General features: G+C 41.7%; 1 protein-coding gene across 32 annotated transcripts in view; it reads left to right on the forward strand.

Moving 5' to 3' along the window:
• The first annotated feature begins 1,928 nt into the window (after positions 1-1,928).
• The window catches only part of LRRFIP1 (LRR binding FLII interacting protein 1), a 177,227-nt gene continuing 154,473 nt past the window's right edge, over positions 1,929-24,682 (forward strand). For 8 of the 32 annotated variants that reach the window (XM_065562178.1, XM_065562187.1, XM_065562181.1 and 5 more), the window contains exon 1: positions 1,940-2,136. In XM_065562178.1, the coding sequence (XP_065418250.1) occupies positions 2,047-2,136 (90 nt within the window). In that variant the 5' untranslated portion in view covers positions 1,940-2,046. Of the gene's footprint in view, positions 2,137-24,682 lie in introns of all 32 variants that reach the window. The other 24 variants (XM_065562199.1, XM_065562197.1, XM_065562198.1 and 21 more) reach the window with 10 other exon arrangements.

The raw sequence follows: 24,682 nt of genomic DNA on the forward strand, positions 1-24,682 counted from the left end.
CAAGCCTCTCCCCACTCCACAGCCCCTCCCAATCCCACCCATCTCCCCACAGACCCATCCATCTCATTACAGCCCCCCTAAGCCCCTCCCCACTCCACAGCCCCTCCCAATCCCACCCATCTCCCTACAGACCCTCCCCATCCATCTCATCACTGCCGCCCCAAGCCCCTCCCCACTCCATAGCCCCTCCCAATCCCACCCATCTCCCCACAGACCCTCCCCATCCATCTCATCACTGCCCCCAAGCCCCTCCCCACTCCACAGCCCCTCCCAATCCCACCCATCTCCCCACAGACCCTCCCCATCCATCTCATCACTGCCCCCAAGCCCCTCCCCACTCCACAGCCCCTCCCAATCCCACCCATCTCCCCACAGACCCTCCCCATCCATCTCATCACAGCCCCCCTAAGCCCCTCCCCACTCCACAGCCACTCCCAATCCCACCCATCTCCCCACAGACCCTCCCCATCCATCTCATCACTGCCCCCCCAAGCCCCTCGCCACTCCACAGCCCCAATCCCACCCATCTCCCCAACAGACCCTCCCCATCCATCTCATCACTGCCCCCCCAAGCCCCTCCCCACTCCACAGCCCCTCCCAATCCCACCCATCTCCCCCACAGACCCTCCCCATCCATCTCATCACCGCCCCCCCAAGCCCCTCCCCACTCCACAGCCCCTCTCAATCCCACCCATCTCCCCACAGACCCTCCCCATCCATCTCATCACTGCTCCCCCCAAGCCCCGCCCCACTCCACAGCCCCAATCCCACCCATCTCCCCACAGACCCTCCCCATCCAGCTCATCACTGCTCCCACCAAGCCCCTCCCCACTCCACAGCCCCTCCCAATCCCACCCATCTCCCCCAAGCCCCTCCCCATCCATCTCATCACTGCCCCCCAAGCCCCTCCCCACTCCACAGCCCCTCCCAATCCCACCCATCTCCCTACAGACCCTCCCCATCCATCTCATCACCGCCCCCAAGCCCCTCCCCACTCCACAGCCCCTCCCAATCCCACCCATCTCCCCCACAGACCCATCCATCTCATTACAGCCCCCCCAAGCCCCTCCCCACTCCACAGCCCCTCCCAATCCCACCCATCTCCCTACAGACCCTCCCCATCCATCTCATCACCGCCCCCAAGCCCCTCCCCACTCCACAGCCCCTCCCAATCCCACCCATCTCCCCCACAGACCCTCCCCATCCATCTCATCACCGCCCCCAAGCCCCTCCCCACTCCACAGCCCCTCCCAATCCCACCCATCTCCCCCACAGACCCTCCCCATCCATCTCATCACTGCCCCCCCAAGCCCCTCCCCACTCCACAGCCCCAATCCCACCCATCTTCCCACAGACCCTCCCCATCCATCTCATCACCGCCCCCAAGCCCCTCCCCACTCCACAGCCCCTCCCAATCCCACCCATCTCCCCACAGACCCTCCCCATCCATCTCATCACAGCCCCCCTGAGCCCCTCCCCACTCCACAGCCCCTCCCAATCCCACCCATCTCCCCACAGACCCTCCCCATCCATCTCATCACTGCCCCCAAGCCCCTCCCCACAGCCCCTCCCAATCCCACCCATCTCCCCACAGACCCTCCCCATCCATCTCATCACTGCCCCCCCAAGCCCCTCGCCACTCCACAGCCCCAACCCCACCCATCTCCCCACAGACCCTCCCCATCCATCTCATCACCGCCCCCCCAAGCCCCTCCCCACAGCCCCTCCCAATCCCACCCATCTCCCCACAGACCCTCCTCATCCAGCTCATCACCGCCCCCAAGCCCCTCCCCACTCCACAGCCCCTCCCTACAGCACCCCGCCCATTGCAGCAAAGCCCCGCCCAGGCCTCCTCAGCCCCTCTCATCTCCCCTCTTCTCTCCTCGTTCCGCTCCGCCCCGCCCTCTCCCCACGCCCCCTCTCTCGTGCGGGGCCGTTGAGCCCCGCCCCCCGTGACGTGCCGTGCGTAGCCGCCGGCGGGCGCGGGGCGGTAGCGGCAGCTCGTGCCGGAGCGGGGCGAGCGGTAGCGGTTCGTGGCGCGCGGCAATGGGGACGCAGGGGGCCGGGCGGAAGCGGCTCCCCAACCGGGAGCGGCTGACGGCGGAGGACGATGCGCTCAACCAGATCGCCCGGGAGGTGAGGAGCGGGCCGGGCTCGGGGCTGCCCGTCGGTCCGGCCGCCCCGACACGGAACGGAAAGGGGCGGGGCTAGGGCTGGGGTCTCGGAGACACGCTGGGGCTGGGGCGCCCTGGGGGACACACTGCGGGGGACAGTGATTACGGGGAGGGTCCCGGGGGACACTGGGGGGTGATCGGGGGACACAGTGGGGTGGGGGGAGGAAGGGAGGACAAGGGGGGCTGGAGGGAGATAGGGACAAGGACGGGGGGAGGGAGGTGGCCATGGAGCCTGGGGGCTGGAGGTGAAATGGGGGGGAGGGTCCCGGGGGACACAGTGGGGTGGGGGGGAGGGAGGACGAGGGGGATAGGGTCTGGGGGAGGGAGGTGGCTATGGAGCCTGGGGGCTGGAGGTGAAATGGTGGGGGGTCGCGGGGGACACAGTGCGGGGAGGAAGGTAGGACAAGGGGTGTTGGGGGATAGGGATGGGGGGTGGGGAGGGTGGACAGGGGTTTTGGGGATAGGGACAGGGGTGGGGAGGTGGCTATGGAGCCTGGGGGCTGGAGGTGAAATGGGGGGGAGGGTCGTGGGGGACACAGTGGGGGGAGGATAAGGGAGGTTGGGGAGGTAGGGACAGGGATGGGGGGAGGAAGGGAGGACAAGGGGGGCTGGGGGATAGGGACAGGGATGGGGGGAGGGAGGTGGCCATGGAGCCTGGGGGCTGGAGGTGAAATAGGGGGGTGCAGGCAGGCAGGACGGGCGGTGAAGGGCGGAGCTGTGTGTTGCCTTGGGAGTTCCAGGGTGTTGAGGGGGCCCAGGGAGGACCTGGGTGTGTAATAAATTCCGGTCCTTCGGGGTCGGGTTGCGGCTGGTGTGGGGAGGAGCCGCTGCTTGTCACTCGCTGCTGCTTTACTGAAAGTGACCGTAGGTGCCCAGTTGTCAGAACAGTCTGCTCCTGCTGTCAGGTGCCTTTGCCTCCCCTGCCCCAGCTGCACGCTGCTTCTGCACTGCTGGGCCAAGTGGGTGTATCTACACACTGCCCGCTGTGAGCGTGGTCACTGGGAGAGGGTGCAGAGCCCGTCTCTCCCTCTTCCCCTAATAATAAAATCCTCAGTTTTCAATAGCGCGCTATTTCCAGACTTTTGTTGGCTTACTGCTCAGTATGAATTATTTTATCCTGCTATATGAGGAGACATGTTACAATGTAAAGGAAGGAATGTAACCTCCCCTCCCATGTGATCGGCTTTTGCATGGGGTTTTCATGCTACTTTAACCTATTGAGTTTCATCCAAGGCTGGTTTAATATGGGGGGAGGAGGGGAATGATCAGGTCTCAGGCCTACACTGTGGCGGGAACCCTGACATGTCCGTCCAGTGGAATGATGCACTATGTTTTGCTTGTACTGTAAAATTACAAGTTTTTACTGGCATAAAGGAAATGCCTTGGCGATATGATTCAGAGGAAAGTGGAGGAAACTTTCCAATTATTGTGGATTTTGTCAGTGAAATGAGCGGTGAAGATGGATAATATACACTTCTAGCTTTTGCAAGAAATACTTCTTGAATATCTGTGAGACTCAATCATATTTTTTTATTCTTTTTATCATGTGAATTCTGTGTTCAGGTTTTGTGGGCATAATATTTGGTTAACATATATTAAATAAGTATGTATTTAAATTGACCCATTTAATTATACTTCATTACTTTCCCATACCCTTGAAAGTTCAAGCTAGGATGAGATGCTGGGCACTTGTGCATAGTTTTCCCTTTTTCCAGTGGCTTTAATTGTTATTTCTGTAATTAAGATTTTTCTGTTCCACATGATCAAAATTTTAAAACTCAGTATATTGGAACGAACATAAAACTAGGTGTTAGTAGTAGTTTACATCTCAGGACACGCCTTCTGCCCTGATAAATTCTATTTTATGCATTACAGAGGAATGTGAATTGAGCGCATTTATCTGGTTGAATGCAGTTGGGAACCAATGTAGAGTGGCCCCTTATCAGTTAGTGTTATAAGAGGGAGCTTTATAATAAAGGTGGAGTACAGCCTGTATGCTAAAATCCCTGCATTGCTACCCTATGCCATTCCATTTGTCTTAAAAGCTTGCATAAACTTGCGTTATTTGTTTCCCCTCAGCTAGGAGACACCCACATGTAATTACAAGGCTTCAGATAAAAAGGAAAGACTGTGCCAGAGATTCTGTGGTAAAGAGTAACAAACATTATTTAACTGGTATTTTTTTATCTCTTAATGATATGCTGCGTATATAAGTAAACATTTTTAGGGCAGTCTCTATTATAGGCACTAACCCAACTGCAGCAAAGGGCAAAATTTTGGGTAGTGAACAGAGTTGCCAGTTGAAAAGAGGTGATTTTCTTTTTCAGGCTCTGTTTGACCCTTCTGTGATGAAAAATGTCTTAAAGACATAACATTGTGTATTATATTAATTTGCACTATAGACAGCTTCATATGGGATTTAAGAGTCAAGAAGTCTGAGGCTTGTAGGTTGGCTTGACTTAAACATTAAGGGCTAGATCCTGCAAGGTCCTGAGTCCCCACAGTTACCCCTGACTTAAGTGAGAGCTTAGAGTTCTCAGCACCTTAGAGCAGTGATTCTTAGAGACCTTTCCAGACTACTGTACCCCTTTTTGAGTCTGTTTTATCTTGCATACCCCAAGTTTCACCTCACTTAAACTACTGGCTTACACAATCAGACATAAAAATACAAACGTGTCACAGTGCACTATTACTGAAAAAATGCTTACGTTCTCATTTTTACGACATAATTATAAAATAAATCGTGACCCTCAGGTTGAGAAACACTGATATAATCTATACAGCAGTATCAACAAGTCATTGTCTGTATGAAATTTTAGTTTGGACTGACTTTGCTAGTACTTTTCATGTAGCCTGTTGTAAAACTAGGCAACTATCTAGATGAGTTGGCCTACAGCCTGGAAGACCTCTGCGTACCCTCAGAGGTACACAAACCCCTGGTTGAGAACCAGTGCCTGAGCGGATGAAGCCCTAAACATCCAATGAACAAATTTTACATAAGGAAGTAAGATAAGATTCTGATTGGCTGCTAGGATGGAGTACAAGTATATTGTCCACCCTCTTCTTGATTAGAAATAGGGGTGTACAGAGTGAGAGCAGCAAGCAGGAATAAGATTTTGGAAGGCCACAGGCACCCCATACATACAAGTTATGTATTTGCTCACAACGGTTATTTATTTGTATTGGCCGGAGATATCCTGACTCTTTGGAATCTGAATTTCTTTTCTGTATTCAGTGCATTCCACGGGTTGCTTCTTGATAGCATTCCAAGGTGTAAGTTAAGTGCACTTCCATAGAACAACATAGTAATATTTTATACATGTACAGTTGTTATTAATTCCCTAGCTTTGCAAAATTGTATCATGAGGGATTAGAGACATAATAATTCTAGCAAAGTTGTCTGCTTTAGGAATAGACCTGATATCAAAGTGCAAATTTATAAAATGTAAAACAGAAAAGTTACATTAACATCAAGGGTGTTGATCCATTTATGATCTTGGAGCACCACTTAAGCCTACAGTATTTTAAAATGTTTATGTATAGGAGAAACATTACTTAGTGCCAACAAGTACTGAAGTCATTCTCTGTTCTTATTGCTTAGGGCTAGCAAAACTGCTGGTACGCTTACAGATTGTGAGGTCACCATTAATGACTGAGAACAAGAAAATTCAGGCCCTTATTTTTTCTTTATTGAGCTACATAAAAATGTGAGAACATAGGTAAATAGGAAAGGTACAAAGTACAGAATTAAGAAATAAGGTTTAGACAGTATAAGTATGCAGCTAATTTTCAGATTTATGAAATAATTTATTCTACAGCAATGTATTCATAACAGTGGCTCTAGTTATATGAACGTTTAAAGTTTTTCATGGATTCTACAGTTTAAAATAGGGATCTAACATAGCCTCTGTGCATGTATTTGTGTCAACAAGCAGCTAAACAAATATCATCAACATTCTAAGTGTAAACAATTTATAGTGCATATCAATATTATGAGCTCTTTGGAGGAGAAGAAAATGGTAATAAAGGCCTTGATCTTATCAGCTTCAGTAAGCACGGCAAAAGCTCGCATTGACTGTAATGATGCAAGATCAAGGTCATAGGTGCTGGTTCTGCATGATATTAAGCGTGTGTCTGACTTTAAGCATTTGAGTAGTCTCACTGAATTCAGTGGATTATTTGTGATTAAATTTAAGTGCATCATCATGTTTAAGGAATTTGCTGAATCGGGTTCTTATGTGTTAAAATGCCGTTAAAAAAAGTTGACACTTATTCCCAGTTGTGCTTGACTTAGCCTATATAGTATTGTAGTGAGCAGATTTCATTTACAATAGGACAGTCTTCCATGTCTTTGCTTTCTTTTACATGTTCCTGTCCTAGTTTCAGCTTTACCCAAAAATTTGTATATTGCTTCCGTATCCCAAAGGCAAACAGTAAGTGTGATTCCTATGTTATCTGGAATTTAGCTGGATAAAGGACAGATCCATTCAACTGAAATTCTTTAATCACATTTATCTCCCATCTTTTCCCCTGGGCTATAGGATTGAGATCTGGAAAGTTGAGTTTTCTCATATTATTTTTAACTGCCAGTTTCAATCTTGTGAGTTGGATAGTGTAACTGTGATAATTCTTTATTGTTATTGCCTTGTTTCCCACTCAAGGGTAGAGTGAATACATTTGTTATGCAGTATTTGGGTTTTTAATCTTCTATTTCTGTTCTATAGAGGTTTTTACCACGTTTGTCACATTGGTATCTGAATGCATTTTGGAGTGTGACTAACATCTGTCTAAAACTTCTGGGATCAATTTGTCCAAAAATTTTGTAGCATCCTCTTGTTTCCATCATAGTGAGGATAGCTAGAAAAAAGCTGGTGTTAAGATGGGTGACAGTATTCATGCCAACTGTTCCAGCCTCTCTTCAGTCACTCCTTGATATTTTGGCAGAGTTCTGAGACATTTATGGTTTCTGGTGTGGGTTTTCTCTTTTTTCAGTCTGTGTATCAAGTCCACGCGTTTTTCTATTTCCTTCAACCATCATCCCTTGCCATTGTTAGCTTGCGGCCATGGAAGCTTGTAAATTATACAGTAGATTCTAGTAAGTTATTTTGTCATGTTCAAATTGTGTATAGGTAGACTAGTGGCCATATCAGTCCTTGGTCATGTAGATATCATTCTTGTGATCCTGAGGCCCTGTGAGTCAAACTCAGAATTTATGCACTTTGTTCTTTGAATTATTTCTTTCTTTCTTTCCAATATAGAGTTCTATCTACTTGAATCTTCTCAGGTACTGTCTCAAGATTACAGCTGTAACACTTCAAAAATCAACAGTTCTTCTCCCCATATTAGTTGCTTTTGCAGAAGGAATCTGACTTTGTGCAGAGTTAGATGCATTTCAAGTGTCAGGCAGTGTAAACCTCCAAAATGGGAAATGTTGTACTGTTTTTGGTAAATTGGAAGACACTAACTCCTTTTCCTAGTATAAACTTATCTAAAATGCAGGTGAAAACTGAAAGAAGCAGTCTGTGAACGAGGGTAGTCGAAGCATGGTGTTTCTCACCTCTACAGGATATGAGAGAGCAGTTTTAGGAGGAAGCAACTATGAACCAATGAAAGGAAATTGTATAATTGAAGCAAATTGTAATGACCGCTTTTTATGTACTCAGTATTGACACTTCGTTCTCTGGAGCGGTCTCTGCGCTGGGACTTTTTAGCTGTTTTCTCACCATTGATTTAGCTCTGATGGAAGCACTAGCATAGACACACTGCAGACATTTTTACCACCAGGTTGTTTATGATGGTAAGAATGTTTGCAGACTGTCTACAGTAACATTTCCAACAGTGTGAGAATAGTTTAATGATATTTTGCATTTCCCCTCCCACTCTTTCTTCTGCACTGTAGCTCTGGCTAAACTGATAACATTAATCAGATGTAACTTTTGCTACTAATTAATTTGGGAATTAAATGAATGGCAGACTTGTAAATATATTTACAAATGAACTCCCAAGGTTAAAAAAAAATTATATGCTACTCTGAATTTCTAATACACAGGATTTTATTGTGTATATACTTACCTTTCCGTCACCAAAACTGTTTCTCTTTGATTGTGTCAGTGCTTAAGGGTGAGAGGAAAGGTGATCAATGACAGGCTTCTCTTTCAAATTCTGTCACAGACCAGTGATGATGCTAGCAGATTATTCTGCGTTTAGGTCAATGAAAACTGTTAGACTGTATTATTCCCCTCCAGGAATACATGCCAGCAGTGTTAGTAAAATCTGTCAATTCAGTAATCCATGAGTACTGTGCCAATCTGGCCAGAAGTACTAGTGCATGCACAATGGAATCCTGTGTCAGAGCTTTAACACTAAGACAGTCGCTTGTCAAGGCATACCCTACATTATGACGTGGTATCTACATTTTTGTGGGGCCTGGTTGTGGTTTCCCTGTACAGTGCGGATGGGACTGACAATCTGGTGAACCAAACTTGAGGCAGCACTCTTTCTTCAGGTATACTTTTCTCTTGCTGACTTCCCATCTGTGCTGTTTTTATTAGCTGTTAATAATGTTTAATTGATATAGAGGAGTCCAATAAATGTAGCAAGGAAATTCATGTCAGCTGCATAAATGAAGTAGTTCTGCTACAGGCATGTATCTATATTAATATTGTTTATTTGCTTAAGTTAGGCGCACAAGATCATAAATTGCTATTTTTATTAGATCTAGAAAAGTCAGTTATACATCACAATGCTGGCATTTTGTATGCAAACTTTGATACTCCTAAAAATCAATACTGGGTTTCATTATCTATGTGCTGGAAAACTTGTCCTCGTTTCTGTTTTTTTTTTTTTTTTCCCCAAGTGGCCATTAAAAAGAACCCTTTGTCTATAAAATTGAAGAGGGTAGTAATTAGGTCCGGGAAAACTTTTTAAGTCACTCTCTTTCTATTGAAGTTGGTACAATGTTATGAGAATCTTTTCAAATCTCAAATTTACAGTATTTATTATATTTAGTTGACTAATTGTCAAGGACACCGTCAACTTGTTTTTGCATGTGGCTTTAAAAAGGAAAAAATTATCAATTTCGGTGAAATTAAATCAATTTTAATTTCAGTGGGTTTGGGTTTAAACGTTCCTTTGCATCATTTGCAGTCCAAAAATTGTGGTACTGTGCTAGTGCATGGGAAGCACAATGTGTGGCTCACTAGAAATAACTACAAATTAAAGTGAAACTGACTAGACAGTCTTCATTGTTCAAACTGAGTGAGGTACATAGAAAATATTAAAATAATCCTAAATGGTGAAAAGATGTAACTTCTCTTGATGATAAGTCGTGGTATATGTATGGAGATGGAGACTTTTTTTTAAAATATGACTTGGGTTTTGAATGATCTTTAGTAAGACATTGGGGAGGACTGAGGAGGTTAACCAGCAGGGGGTTTTGTTACATTTTATTTTGTTAGTTTGTTACTGTTTTGATCACATGTTGATGTTACCCACTTAGGTCCTGATATTGGAAATCATGGAGCACCACTCCAAGTGAAGTCAACTTCTTAACTAAGCAAATATATTTATTTTAGTTTTAATCTGATAGATTCCTTTCAAGAACTCTGAAGATCCAAACATTTGAAGTTCCATTTGTTCCAGTTCGAAATTTCATTGTTTTTTCTAATGTGCCCTCTGCTTATTTCTCGTGCGTTATGTCTGATCAGAGGGCAGATGATAAATGATTTCCTGTAAAATTATTATACAGAAAATTGGGTGATCTGCCAATGGAAGGTGGACATCAGCAACCAGTGTTTATTCTCAAGACTGAGCGCATCCTATCAATGCTTTGTAAACCAGCATGGTTAAATCCAATTTCAGTAAATCAGTTCCAATAAATCAAAATTCATACCTGCCTACAGTGTACTTCATATCTTCATTGCAAGATTCTGATTAGTCAGTTTCCTTTTTCAAAACCCAGTCTTTTTAATGACAGTTGGTTTCATGGCTGAACTGGGAGCCTAGATTCAAGGGTTGTATTCTTGGGCAAGTCACTTAACCTCTCTGTGACACTGACCCAGTTGCAAAATGGGTACTGTAATACTTCTTGCAAGGTTGTTGAGGCTTCATTAGTGTGTGTAAAGTGCTTTGAGCTCTCAGTATCCCAACAACTTGTTTTAGGTGTGAACTGTTGTCCATAATATATAATTCAGAACATTCAGTGAGTTTGGAGGAAAGAAACTCTTTATTCATACATACATAAGGATAAATAATTTAAGAGAGAGAAATAGGGCAAATCAGACAGTTCTCTATAATGACACTGGCTCCAAAGTAGTAGTTGTGTGTCTTGTTAGATGGCCAGGAAGTCGTTTTGATTAATATTTGGCAGTAAGAGGTGCATCAGGCTTCTGGAAACCTGACATTCTATAGAGTGCTATATAAATATTTTATCCACTCTGCCAGCTACAGCCATCATAGAACCAGTTGTTGGTCAGTATTTCATTAATATTTGTGAGCAGTTTATACTATACCTAACAAAACTATTTATAGATTTAAAACTTAGTGTAATTTTGACTCTTTATCACATTGCCCACTAACTTTCTGGCAGTTTTAGCATAACCTATACCTAGAGTGCATTTTGGGCATCGTAGCACAACATTTATCAGAGAGAAAGCAGATCTGGCTTGCTAGAGTAAAGCAGAACATTATGGAAGCTACTAGAGCCCATGTAGGCCTGATCCTGAACCCAGTCATCAGCGACTTCGATGCAAAGATTAGGCCCTTAAAGAGGAAGCTGTAGTTGCCAGTAGGATAGTGAGAAGTGTTCCAATTACTAAAAGGTTAGTAGTTCATGGAGGAAAGGTGCTCTAATTCTTTTATGATCTTCCCACCTCTTCTAAGGTATTGTACTTATATAGCCAATGAGCAGCATTGATTTTAGAGGTCACTTCCCATTAGGGTGACAAGACAGCAAGTGTGAAAAATCGGGACGGGGGTAGGGGGTAATAGGATCCTATATAAGAAAAAGACCCAAAAATCGGGACTGGCCCTTTAAAATCGGGACACCTGGTCACCCTACTTCCCATCCTCTTTCAGAGGAAATGGTCAGGCAAAGCATTGGGTAGCTTTGGAATCAAGACAAAACCCTGAAATCCATAAAATCAGAATGAAATGGATGGTCTTCTAAACCATAATCCACCTAACAACATGCATATTGCTTCTTCAAATAATTGGTTATCTGTTTTGGGCATACTACTGGCCTGAATCCTGCTCAGCTGTTCCATGACTGGCTGAGGAAACAGCTGTTTTGGAATCCTGGATCCTACTGCAGTCAAGCAAGAGACTTGTGTAAGAATTGAAAGTACATAGAAATCCATGTCTGATCCCAGGTGGTGTTTATCTGCAGGACTCCATGTTTATTCTTAAACTTCTGTCTATCCTACCTTAGAGAAGCAATGTTCTGAATTGGTTGTTTGATAAAATTGGGAGTCAGAGGAGTGCTTTCAAAGTGGTAGTTAGATGACCTAACCACCAGAACAAAGATCAAATGCCTTTCACAGGAGGCCTGCAACAAGAAAAGAAACATTTGTCCTTACTGGGGTACAGTCAGGTCACCATGCCCACAGCAGCAGGCTGCCAGGCGCACAATACGTCAATCTAGATGGACTCAGTAACCAAAGCTTAAAATAGCTGCTCTGAAATGCCAGCTGTTCCCTCACTTCTGCACTTAAACCACCTTTGAGGGGAAGATGAACCTTACTCCTCACCTATGATAAAAGAGGAAAATATTACCCTCAACAGTCATGAGAGAACTTTAATGCTGTCAGCACTTGCATTTACAAATCTAGCTTAGGAGGTGAAAGAATGGGATAGTTGTACTGGCATTCCAGCTTGGAAGCTCTACATATTTCTGACTTCATCTGATGCATTTAAATATCTGACTCAAGTCCATAGGCATGAATGGCTCATTTTAGTCTTGACAGATACAAAAGAATCATGTTTAAGGTTGGATGTTGGTCACGTTGTCATAGTGATAAGGGGAGGGTGCTTTATAAAAGTAATTCACAAGTTTTTCCTCTCAGGAGGTTGGTTTGCTTTTGCTCTTGCCTTAAAAAGTGTAGGACAAAGGAGATGCAGGATTCTTCTGCCTAAAAATAATGCGTACGTATTCTAGAATGTAAGTACTAAATCAGGAGAAATGGAACACTTGAAAATAATTGTCACAGTTGAATTGCAAGACTGAAGCCTGAGCAATATCGGCGGCTACTTCAGTGCATTATTATAATCCCGATTTATTGAAATGTGGGAATAGGGAACATCAGTGTTAATATAACGGCCAATATTGATAGTATTGCAAGGAATTCAAAGAAAGAAACACTAAATGGTGGGATGACGTTAAGAAAACTTAACATGTTTTATATGGCAAAATGAAATTAACTATGGGCATTTGAAAGATGTACATTTCTAGGAGAAGATGAATTAGTGGCCAAGACAGTGTTAGAAGCAAGTGGATGAAATTATGCAGGGGAAAGCATGAGATGTCAGCAAAAAACATTTGTTGGACTGTTTTCCAAACATGTTGTGAAAGCTCTGTTAGTCGAAACTAGACAGACTGGTCAAAAAGCAGAAGTACATAGTATAGGAAACAATCCTGCATTGGCAGGAGAATGGACTAGATGACCTAACCACTGAGATTGTCTGACATCATTGTCAGCCAGTCAGAGAACTCGGTTTCCAGAATTCAGTTCCAAAGCCATTTCACAAATGTGATTGGATGCATTTTAAAATCATTGTCTTCGAAAAGTTATTAAATAAACACACTTAGGCTAGCAGTGTGTTGGAAATGCAAATGATTGACACACATGTGACCGGAAATTAGGCACAACTTGGAGAGTCCTACTACTTGGCTTGATGGGACACATGGTGAGTAGGAGTTGGTGCAACAAAAATGTGACCTCAAGGGTTAGTTGGTGTTTTCCTTCTGTTACATGCAGCAGGAGGATAACTAACTACTATAGAGGAAAGGAAGAGCTAGAATGATAGTTACTAAAATTGCTGGGAATACCAGGACTTAATTGTCCTGGAAAGTGATGGCCCCTCAACAACCAATACTTTCTTGCTAGTTGTCAGTGTTTTATCTCTTGTTGGCTTAAATGGTGTTCTCAGATACATGTCGAGCCACAAACACATTTGATCAACAGTAAGCATTTGGACTGTCACTCTCCTTTGTAACATTGCTTTCAACCCAAAATTGTCATGTGCACAACGCAGCTGTACTGTTTTATAGTGGACATTCTATATCAGAAGGTGCAAGTCAGGGTTATGTTGGAACTTGTATTTCTGTTTTCAGATTCTCATAACTTTTGGAAAATTTAATCTTTTTCTTAAACCAGAAGTAATTATCATGGAAAACTTGAGCAAAATTGGAAGTTTTGTTTCTGAGTTATGGAAAGATGAAAAACTATTTTGTTTTAAAGACCGTTCTTTGCTTACAACTCAAATGGCTGAACTTTATGGTCTGAAATATTTAGAATAGTTAGTCTGACTTTTTGTTACCAAAAGTCACCTCTAAAATTCAGCTATTAGTATAGGTGGTAGTAACTTGTGCTAATTTGGGGAGTTAACAATACTATTTACTATCTTAGCTAATTGCTGCATAAAAAGTTATTGCAGTAAAACTTCCAGGTGTTTCTTCACACAATGCAGAGTCAGCCTGTGGAACTCTTTGCCATGGGATGTTGTGAAGGATAAAAGTATAACTGGGTTCAAAAGTTGGGTAAGTCCATGGAGGATAGGTCCATCCGTGTCTCGTAAACAGTATGATCAAGCAACAGAGGGTCCTGTGGCACCTTTGAGACTAACAGAAGTACTGGGAGCATAAGCTTTCGTGGGTAAGAACCTCGCTTCTTCAGATGCAAGTAATGGAAATCTCCAGAGGCAGGTATAAATCAGTGTGGAGATAACGAGGTTAGTTCAATCAGGGAGGGTGAGGTGAGTATGATCAAGGACGCAGCCCATGCTCTGGGTTTCTGGCTCTGATTGCCAGAAGCTGGGATTAGATGAGAGGGGATAGATACCCTGTTGTCTTCATTCCTTCTGAAGGGCCTGCCATTGGCCACTGTCAGAAATCAGGATACTGGGCTAAATGGATCATTGGTCTGACCTCTTGAGGCTGAAGTGTAGTCTACCATTATGATTCTTTGGGTGCAATTTAAGAGAGGATTGACCTATTTAATCACTTCTGTTTACTGCTGCTATGCATCTGAGGGGAGTTGTCAACATTTCATGCTCTGTGGTATTAAATACTGTGGTGAGATCCAATAAAATAAATGGTTGTCATCCAGAATCTGTGCCATGTTGTCCACTCATTTTCTACCACTTTTAACTTCTTGTTCCCTTCCCCCACTGCTAATCCCTTGTTCCTCCAGTGAATACCACTGTATGTCTAGAACTGAGACCTACACTTTTTTCAGCGTTGCAGTTTTTATTGTCTTGTAACAATACCTTCGGTAGAATGTTAACCTACTTCCAGTGTTCTAAGGTGCTTTCCTGGCTGCTGTGCAGTTTCTCTGAGTAAATATTTAGCATTTTATTTTTGTATTGTATGTTTCTGCACAAGAAATCAGAGCCTCTTGCTTAACCAAAATTACCAAGTGCATTGCCACTTGTGTTTCTGTTCCTTGATACTTAGCAATTAGATAGGGCAGTGCTCATTGTCATTGGGAATACAAAAACAGTGGTTAAATGTTAGAGCCACCAATTATGTTTCTTTTGTGCTGTCATAAAGTTTGCGTTGCATGTAAATTAGAGTAAATTACCTTGCCTAAATGTAATTCATTGCCAAATGAATGAGCTAGTGGCTATAAACACAAATTACTTTTGGTTTCCTCAAAAATCTGTTCTCGTTAAATCAAAGATTACCCTCTGAAATGTATTTGCATATAAACATGTTTTAGGTAAATGTAGATTCTGCAAGGAAGTGCAAGTACATGTCCCTATTTTATTGAAATTGAGCTTTATGTAAAGGCTTCTTGTTAATGTATTTTATTAGGTTAGTTAGATTTGTAGCTAACTTGGGTTTTTGTACTTGTTGAAATTAAAATATGTGGTGGTATTCTCTCTAAAGTGGAAAGTTTTTCTGCAGATGCTTTGCAGAGAATTCTTGCTGTCACTTGGCTGCCTTAAACTGTTACACGCTGTCTATATAATCCCTGAACTCTAAGGGCTATGATTCCTTTCCTCCCACAAATACTCTGGCCATTATTAAATGTTCAGTGACCTTTCCCATCTCCAATATTTGACTTCAATTAAGCATTTTGTATTTGATTTTTGCTTTCCTCCTCTGTTTCCGCTTTGTCCTCTTTACAACCCAAAATTTTCTTAGGATCCCAATCCCTACCTAAATTTGTATATTTATACTAGGAGAGTCTCTCTCTTGTCCACTAAGCAGTATCAAAGTACTAGCGTATTATGCGTCTGACGAAGTGGGTATTCATCCACAAAAACTTATGCTCCAATACGTCTGTTAGTCTATAAGGTGCCATAGGACTCTTTGTTGCTTTTTACAGATCCAGACTAACATGGCCACCCCTCTGATACTTAGCATATTATGTGGGCTAAAAGTTGACTGAAGTTTTTGAACTCAGGTCAGATAGATTTCAGGCATTCCCACTTGAGTCTTCTAATTATGGAACATTTATCAGCTATGTACCAAGACAGCAGGGGAGCAGAGAGAATCTTATGTTTCACACAACAGAATTCCAAAGCTTTTTTCTTGTCAATCTTCAGCATAACTTTTTACTTCTTCATGTTAGCTGCCCCTTTAAAATAATGCATTGTAAACAAACATACCTTAAGTACATTACAAATACCTTTGAGCCTTCAGCAGAATTCTAATTGACTTGTCACGGTGCAAGTCTTTGAACAGTGAGAATAATGAAGTCACTTGCACGTTTGTCTTTAGTCACTATCACTTCGAGGTCTCAGCGCTTCAGTGTTTGGGTTGCACGTGCTTCAGGGAAAAGTTGATTCAATTTGTTTTGGTTAAGAGCAACTGAATTCTTTCTTTTGGTCTTAGGTTTCAGAAAATGTAAGTTCTGGCCCAAATTTGAATGGTCCCTTTAAATCTATTGTGCTGTATTATTTTGTCTCCTTTTTTATTTTCAATAGAATACCAGTTGTCGTTTATGAAACCTGTGGATGTGACCAGGCCTGGATTTCTTTGCTTTGTTGAGTGCATTGTTCAGCACTGAAGAGGTTAAATGCTGCTAAATGTGCTGAACCAACTTCTGTTGAAAATTGGAATGGGCTTTTGGGACGTTTTTGTGACGCCCACAGGTCACATTTAGCCCATTGTGTATTAAATATGAAATTAATTCCATCCTGAAGTAGAATGAATACATTGAATCAATGAAGTGACCTAACCTTTATGTGAACTGTGAAGGAACCTAGGGACCATGGTAATGTATGGAAGCTAATGAATAATCTTGGTATCCGTAGGAAACGGCAGTATTGTAACTGTTCTCATGGTTTTTGCAGCAATATTTGTTTTGGCATATTCATAAACGTAATGATTCTGCTAAAAAGTACCAGTCAGTATGTCAGGACAAAGGGAAAATGGTTCTTTGCTTGTTGGGGCTATATGGTGCTCTCAGAACAAATGAACTACAGTTGTAAATTTAAGTTTGAGAATGTGTTCATCGTCCAGAGGGAGGATAGCTGGCTGCATAGAGCCTCTTATTGACTAATCAGTCTACCAACTTAGCATATAAAAGATCAAGTGGGATAATACTGGAAGTACAGTTTCTCTTTAAGTAGTTCGAGGGGGTGCTGAATGCTGTTAAACTGACATCCGTCACCTTACCCGCGTGTACTTCAGGGGATCCTTGCAAATGGCAAGGGCTACTGAGAATGGGCACACGCACCTGAAAGTGTAGCCACAAATACTAATTCTGTCTTCGAGACAACGTGTGGCAGTAATGGAAAAGTGGGAATGCAATAGCCTCACCTTCCTTCCCCTTCTTAATGGTCAATTCTGGAGCAACACTTTTTCCCAGGGCTCAAAACTGGCTGTTTAAAACCCAGGCCTAACACCTCTGCTTACAGGACCTTCTGTCCAGAGTTCTGATCCTGTGAAACAAATATAAACCTGTGCCAATTCAGCAAACAAATAGTACCACACAAACTGACAGCCTGAGTCCTCAGAGTACCTTGTACCTACTGACCCATAAATCTTTCCAGTATCCATGCCAACCAGCTGCTGAAACAAGCAAAGTCCCAAGGAGCCTTGGCAAATTAACTTCACCATTCTTTAAAGTCCATAAGAGCCTGTGCAGTTGCTTTGAACTAGTCAAAGTTCACGTGTATCAGCACTGTACTAACTCACACGATTGCTTTAGTCCACATGATGCAGACCATAGAACTTACCTGCATTCATGTTCTGTGAAACCCAAAACATAACCTTCAAATCACAAATTATTTCCCTATGCCAGTAACCACAGAGACCGCGGAGGGAGGGTGGAATTTTGTAGTATAAGGTGAAGTAGAGAGAGGGCCTTTTCTGCTTTGCCTGGTGATTTTATTAAGTACATTGTACCTCAGCCTGCTAATGCAGGAGCCTGTTGCAGGCACCTGGATAACCCAGCGAGAGCTCCCCTCATAACAGAGCTGGTTCATTGGCTGACTGGCATCACAGGGCAACCCAAGAGGTATGGCCTGCTAGCTAGGTCCCACCCTGAGAAGGCCATTGTACCTAAAGATTTGCTCCACCCCCCCCCGACACATCCTTATGTAAAAACAGTGGTCATGCATCAGTCCCTTTGTACCTTAAGTCTACAGGAGTTATAAACTTCTGAACCTTTTATAACACTTTTCACATAGAGTTGACTGACTTAAAAAATGCAACCAACCTGAAAATATTTGATTTTTGGAGGTAGTTCAGCATTATATGATGAGACTTTCAAAGTTGCTCCGGAAATCTTACCATTTGATGTCATTGGGAACAGAGAGGCCATTGCTAAGCACTTATGATAATCCGTGTATTTGTATATATTCATGTGTACAGAAATACCTCTTCAAATGGTAAAAACTACTACTAAGAAGGACCATTGTAAGATGTGTGGGGGAAGGAGCTACGTTAGGAATGCTGTTACGCTACATGAAAAAACAATGGCAGCAGTCAAGATTTTCTAATTCGGTGCACTTATTGGGATATGTAGTGCTTTTTATTTCTAGATTGCTAGTCCAAATCAATCCCAGGTTGCCTTTTTTAGGCTTGACAAGAGCATGCGGCTGAAATGTACTCAAGGTATACCCCAATCATCTTCTAATGCCCATAAACAAAATGAGGGATCAGCTCTTCGTTCTAAACGACCTGCTCCTCCTATCAGATTAATAATCACTGTTGCCAAATCTGAGGGAGCAACCTCACAATCAATTAGGGTGGATACAGTTGTGATGTCACAAACCCTGGACTGTAGGATCAATTGATGAACTGAGCAAGACAAAGAGGCCAATTAAAAAAGGGCTCTTTTGTATGTGCTTGCAGTGTAATGAATTTTATAAATTGGAAGAATATGGCAAAGGCCCAAGGGACACTACTACAATCTACAGTAAATGGACCCTGTCATCTTTTCCCGAAGAACTAAAATAAATAGTTCTAGTTTTTGTATATCTGAGACAGAACAGATTTTTTTAAACTGAGCTCATTTCTCAGCTAGGGTTAAAACCTAAAGAACTCTTTTGGAAAGGAGATAGATCAGTTAATCCATGGAAGCTCAGTCCCAGTTTGGATACTGTAATCCTATCCCACCCCCACACAAAAGCTGTCCAATCATTTCTTAAGCAACTCTGGGTTTTGGCCTTAACAGTTTGAGCTGTTGGGTTATTCGGTGCTGTTTGAGTCACTGCAAGATGACCTCTTGACATAGACTGCTAATTACGGTGTCTATCTTTCTAATGTCTCGTCTTGTAATGAATAGAACCTCTACGATAAGAAAAATGCCAGAGTGAGAATGGGTTGTGGAGCAGTACTCATCAATTGTAGTCCTCATCTACTAACCAGGTAGGCTTCTACCCTGTAGGTCAGAAGTTGTTAATCAATAGATTTAATGTGACACAAATACCAAGGAACTTATCTTTTTTTTTTAAATCAAAATAAATATTTTGGATATGTGACTGTTTAAATTAAGATTCCTAAATAAACATTTAAGTTGAGTTTGTGCTAAATGCCAGTGAACTTGTTTTAATATACAGTGTAATGCAGGTCTATAAATATTAGGTGTTCAACATGCTGTATTTGTTGTAGAGCTATATGTATTACTTGTCATAGTTATACTAACAGCAGAGCTCAATTTAGCCAATACTTGCTTAAACTGCCAGTTTGCCTCTGGATATTGACGCCTTTGCAGTCTCAGTTGGGTTTTTACTGATTTTTAATAACCTTTTGGAAAGATCATAATTTAGTGAACAGATTTCAGTATATAATTCAAATGTTTGGGAGTTTTCTAAATTCCTGGTCCTTTGCTGGTAGACTTTAGATTTTATTTAACAGGCTCAAGTCCATTGGGAATAATGGAAGATCTTCATGATGAATAAAAAGGGCAGCCCTTTCCATTCACAAGGAGACTTGTACAGTTTCAAAGCCTGGGCAAAGAGTGGACAGTGATCTTTTAAAAATGTGTTTATATGCTAATTTACACCCAATGGCATCCTTGCCCATTGGAAGTATAAAAATGGGAGGAGGGGATGAAAAGGACAACATATGGGATAGTTCCCTTCTGTATGCTGTAGAAGAGTTTTTCCAGACTACTTTTGTTCCAAATACCCTTTAATTTAGGTACTGCACCTCTGAACTCCACAATGTAAGTGCGATGAGTGTGCCTGAATACTTCACTGTTTACAGCTTTTTGTATTTGGTGTTTTGGAAGGAAACTTAATGTGTTTTATATTCAGCAAAATCAACGTCCAGTACTCAAATGCTTTCAAAAATCATACCTCAGTCTGAAAAATAGCCAGCTGGTACTCTGCTCAACGATGCATGTTTAGAAAAACATACTGTGCCCATCATACTTGTGGAAGGATATTTAATGTAGCATCTCTCTAATTTCGACTCATCAGAATTGTTAAACTTGGAAACCTATTGTTTCTGTTTACACTTGCGCTAAGGTCAGGAAGGCATTTATTTTCAGTTTTGTGCTTTTTTTTTTTTATCTGAAAAGATCTAGTCTTCCAAGTCTTGTTGCTGGAAAGGTGTAGAACTTTTCTTACAAAGAATGAAACTGTTCTGGATGTAAAATGACAAAATGCTTTCAGCCATCCATATAAATTGTAAGTGTAGTGTAAACAAGTATTTAAAGTTGTCTTGACAAAACGTTCTCTCAAATGTGATATGTAAACATTTGTGTTTGCTTTATATTCTCCTAACAGCTGCATAGAGGGTGTTCTTGTGGTGCTAAGAGCTTACTGCCACTTCCTGTCATTTAATATTAAGGAACCCAAAGTTATATACAATACACAAAATTATAATCTCTTGTATAGAAGAGTAGGGAAAAAATCCTTAAGAGCAGAAATATTACCAATAATTCATAAGCTACAATAGATAACACATACACATTTAAGTCCACGGTGTAGCTTAATAGATGTCAGTGTTACGGAATTAAGATTTCTATCTCTGCTAGTCCTTGATTTCACTATGTATCTACTTTATTTTTTATTTTATTTTGATTATTTAAGCAATTATATAGCTTAATTTACATTTATTGATATTCTTAATGTTTAATTTTTATATTATGTTAGAATATGGTGAATGATGTTTGTATTCTACTCTATTAATTAAATTTTAATTTCCATCCAAAGCACAAAAAGAGTATTTTAATTTTTTTATTCAATAGACCTACCTTAAATGTGCTGGAAATGTCAGAAAAATTATGAAAAGTTTTTTGCATTTCAAACTGATTTATTAAACAAAGAAAGTATGATATGTTCTTTAGTTAGCAGATAGAACTGATTGTGGGCTTCAGGTCCTTCAAGGTTTTTAGAACAAATAGATCCCATCCTTTGAGACCTTGGTTTTTATTAATAGGTGAAAAAAGGGAAAATAAACTTTCCTGCTTTGCGAACTCCTATTGGTTTCTTAACTTTGAATCAACTGGTCGTTGAACTGACCTTGTTAAATAAATGAAAATGAAGAAAATATTCTCTCTGCACCTGCAGAAGAAGCGACTGCTGTCAAATGCTGGTTTAGCACTTCAGGCGTCTATCATTCAGTGGTCTGACTTTCTTTAAAACTTGGCAGAAAACGTATACTGCTTAATATTATTTTTTATCTTTCATTAAAATTATTTTAATAGATTAAGACGTTTAGGTCTTAACATAAATTAATTTTAAATAGGTTTATTTTTTTAAAGATACCTGCATTTAATTTAAATAAAAAAGTGGATTTACATAATAATGTATTTTAATGAAAAATCCAATTCCATTCTGTCATGTTAGAAAATCATTACCAGAGGTTCTAGTTTAGGGTATGAATGAAAATCTTGGCAGTGCCCTCAGCTGTTCCTGTAGTTGTTGGATGTCAGACTACCCACTTGTTTTGCATGGTGCCTCCACATTTGACAGTACCGATTCTCTCTCCATGGAGCCTTTTTCCCCTTATTTTCATGTAAGTCATACTTCTCTTGAGTGCCTGCATTACAGAATGTTCTTAAGTTCAGCAGATCATCAGTTTCTGAGAAGTCTTTTTGTATCCCAGTACTTAGCGAAATACAAAAAATGGCCAGACCCTGTTTTATGCTATTGGTCTGATGTTTTCTCTACCATAATTAGCACTCTTGTTGGCAATTTCAGTAGAGAAGCCAAGGATGGAATGGAAATGGAGTGAACTTTCTTTACTCGGAGGTGATTTAGGTTTGAAGAAATACACTAGCAGAGTGTCATTTGGAATTCTGCACTTCCTGGGCTGTGAACTACCATCTTGCACAACCACACCATTCATTCAAAAATTTAAAAATGAAAAATAACTTGATGATCATGTAGCCTTTTTCTAAAAAAAGACCAGTAAGTGATGTTGTCTTTTCTTGTGTAATGGTAAACTTGTTCAGAATATTTAAATAACCTTTAAGAGTAATGAATGTGGATTTCTAACAGCTTTTTGGGTCTGATGCCATCAAGAAGCAAAATAAGTAAAGGACCATGAGCCTAGTCAGTTAACAGCTGGTACACTACTTTATATGTAGTTAAGGCTTAAGCAGTATGTGGTACAGGACAGTAAATGTTTTGTTTAAGCATTCCTGTGTCTCATCACTTATTAATAAATATTTTCAGCACTTTTGTTAGATGAAATAGGGAAGCAATTATCCCCATGTTGCAGATGGGGGAACTAGGGCACACAAGTGTTTTGCCCAGGGTCTCAGAGCATTTGTAGCAGAACTGGGAGGGTAGCCCAGGTCTTCTGAATCTTTAGTCACTGGTTTAACCGCACAACCATCCTCCCTCACTGTTCTCATTTTCCTCTGCAACTGGAGATTGAAAGGTGAAACAGCTGCCTGCTTTAAGAAATTTTTGGCGATTTCTGTGGTTTAGCTAAACCGTGTGCCATATAGGGTTGAACTTCCTGCTAGAACGGTTCTCTTTCTGCCTCTCTAGTTGATTCATACTTGAGGTCAGATGACTTAGAAGTTAACTCTTCACAATAAAAAAAAAATAGAATTTCTTATTTCATGATAGATGGTTCATGCTAGCAAAGGGATTGTAAACTTGAAAAATGGGAAACGAAAGCTGAAAATCTTACTTGATCACTTGTCTTCAGGAGCTGGGGCTTTAAGGAAAAGATAAAATGTTGAGAACACTAATGTTCCTAAAAGTGAAGACTAATAGCACTGGCCATTATTCAGACATAGTTCAGTCAAGATTTGTGCAAGCTTCTCTGACACCTGTCCCCTGCCTCCAGCTCTGCCCTAATAGTGTCTTCTGGTTATAGTTCACTTTTGCTAAATATATGGTAAATTAGTGGTGTGGACTATTAGGTTCTAGGAGGAGACCACCAAACTATTTTCTAGTTGTTACCTATGGTACAATTTGGATGTGTTTCTTCACAGGTGATAGGCTAGTGCATTAATCCACACAATTTCTCTGGGGTTTTCATTCCTTCACCTTCATCTGAGGTTTCCTAAGTTAACTAGAAAATAAATGACCAACCAGTCATATCAGGGAGAAGATCACAGTGGTAAAATGTATTGCTATTATCCTTCATATAATGAACTGTTAAACTGATCTGAAATTTCTTTGCAATGATTATAAATGACTATGGAAATGATAGAAATATCCTCTTAAGGACAGAGTCAGAACTAGAACACTTTACCTACCACAAATGTAAAAAACCCAAGCAACCAAAAACCCCTAAATGTTAGACTACATTGTATTCATTCTTGGATGTTTCAGATTCAGTTTTTTCCCCCTTTTGGAGTTGCTGTTGCACACATTGTCAAGGGAGGAGAATTATGCTTTGATCAAAACTATAGTTTCTAACAGCTGAAGGAAAAAATGCCAAATGAGGTTCAAATGTCTATGGAAATTGAGGGGAATTTACCCAAAAGGTTTAGAAGTAGATTAGTCCTTTTGGCACACTGCACTTTATCTACCAACATTCCATTGGCTTATTTCTGAGCAAGCTGCAGGATTTGCTGGCACCAGTGGCTTGCAGGTCAGAGCTAAACCTGATCTTTCAGGGTTGTGTTCTTCTAGAGCTGTGAGTAGAACTGCTACTCTTTGAGAGCAGAAACTGAATGAAGTGGGTTAGCCATTTTCAACAATTTAGTATGAATAATTGTTAAAAAGAATGGACTTTGGAGCTGCGCTCTGAGAGCATAAATTCACAGAATGAGTAGGGCCCTACCAATTTCACGGCCAATGAAACCATGTTACGGACTGTGAAATAAGTCCTTCCCCACAAAATCTGATCTCCCTGAAATCAGCCAGGCTGGAGAGGGACAGGACTTGTCCTTCCCCATTGGAGGGAGATCAGACCCACCTCCACAGGTAGCGCAGAAGTGAGGATGTCACCCTCACTTCTGTGCTGCAGCAGCCCCAGAGCTGGGCTCCAGGTTGCTGCCCCCCACAGCTCCAGCCCAGGCTCAGGGCACCCGGGCTGGGGGCTGCTGCCTGCCGATGCCCTCAACTCCTGCTGCAGATGTAAACATCTGAAATTGTGAAATTGACCAAAGTGAACCGTGAGTTTGGTAGGGCCCTAACAATGAGCTGATGCTTAAAGGGATATGATCTGCTCATGAGTGCCCTCTGCAGGAATGACCTCCTTCCCATCTTATAAACACTAATTGATCCTTTACAAGCCACAAACTATTGAATTACAGAAAGGTAAAGTTTGAATTTTGGTAATGGCAAACAATAAGAAACTGTATTATTTATTAATTGTCCTGCAGTAACATTGTGATATTTTAACAAGATGTGAAAGAGGAACTGGCAGCTTCTTGGCAAAGACTGAACTTATCTTTATTGATATTTCCTGCCTGTGA

This window comes from Chrysemys picta, chromosome 11, assembly GCF_011386835.1.
Source record: "Chrysemys picta bellii isolate R12L10 chromosome 11, ASM1138683v2, whole genome shotgun sequence".
Classification (NCBI taxonomy): domain Eukaryota; kingdom Metazoa; phylum Chordata; order Testudines; family Emydidae; genus Chrysemys; species Chrysemys picta.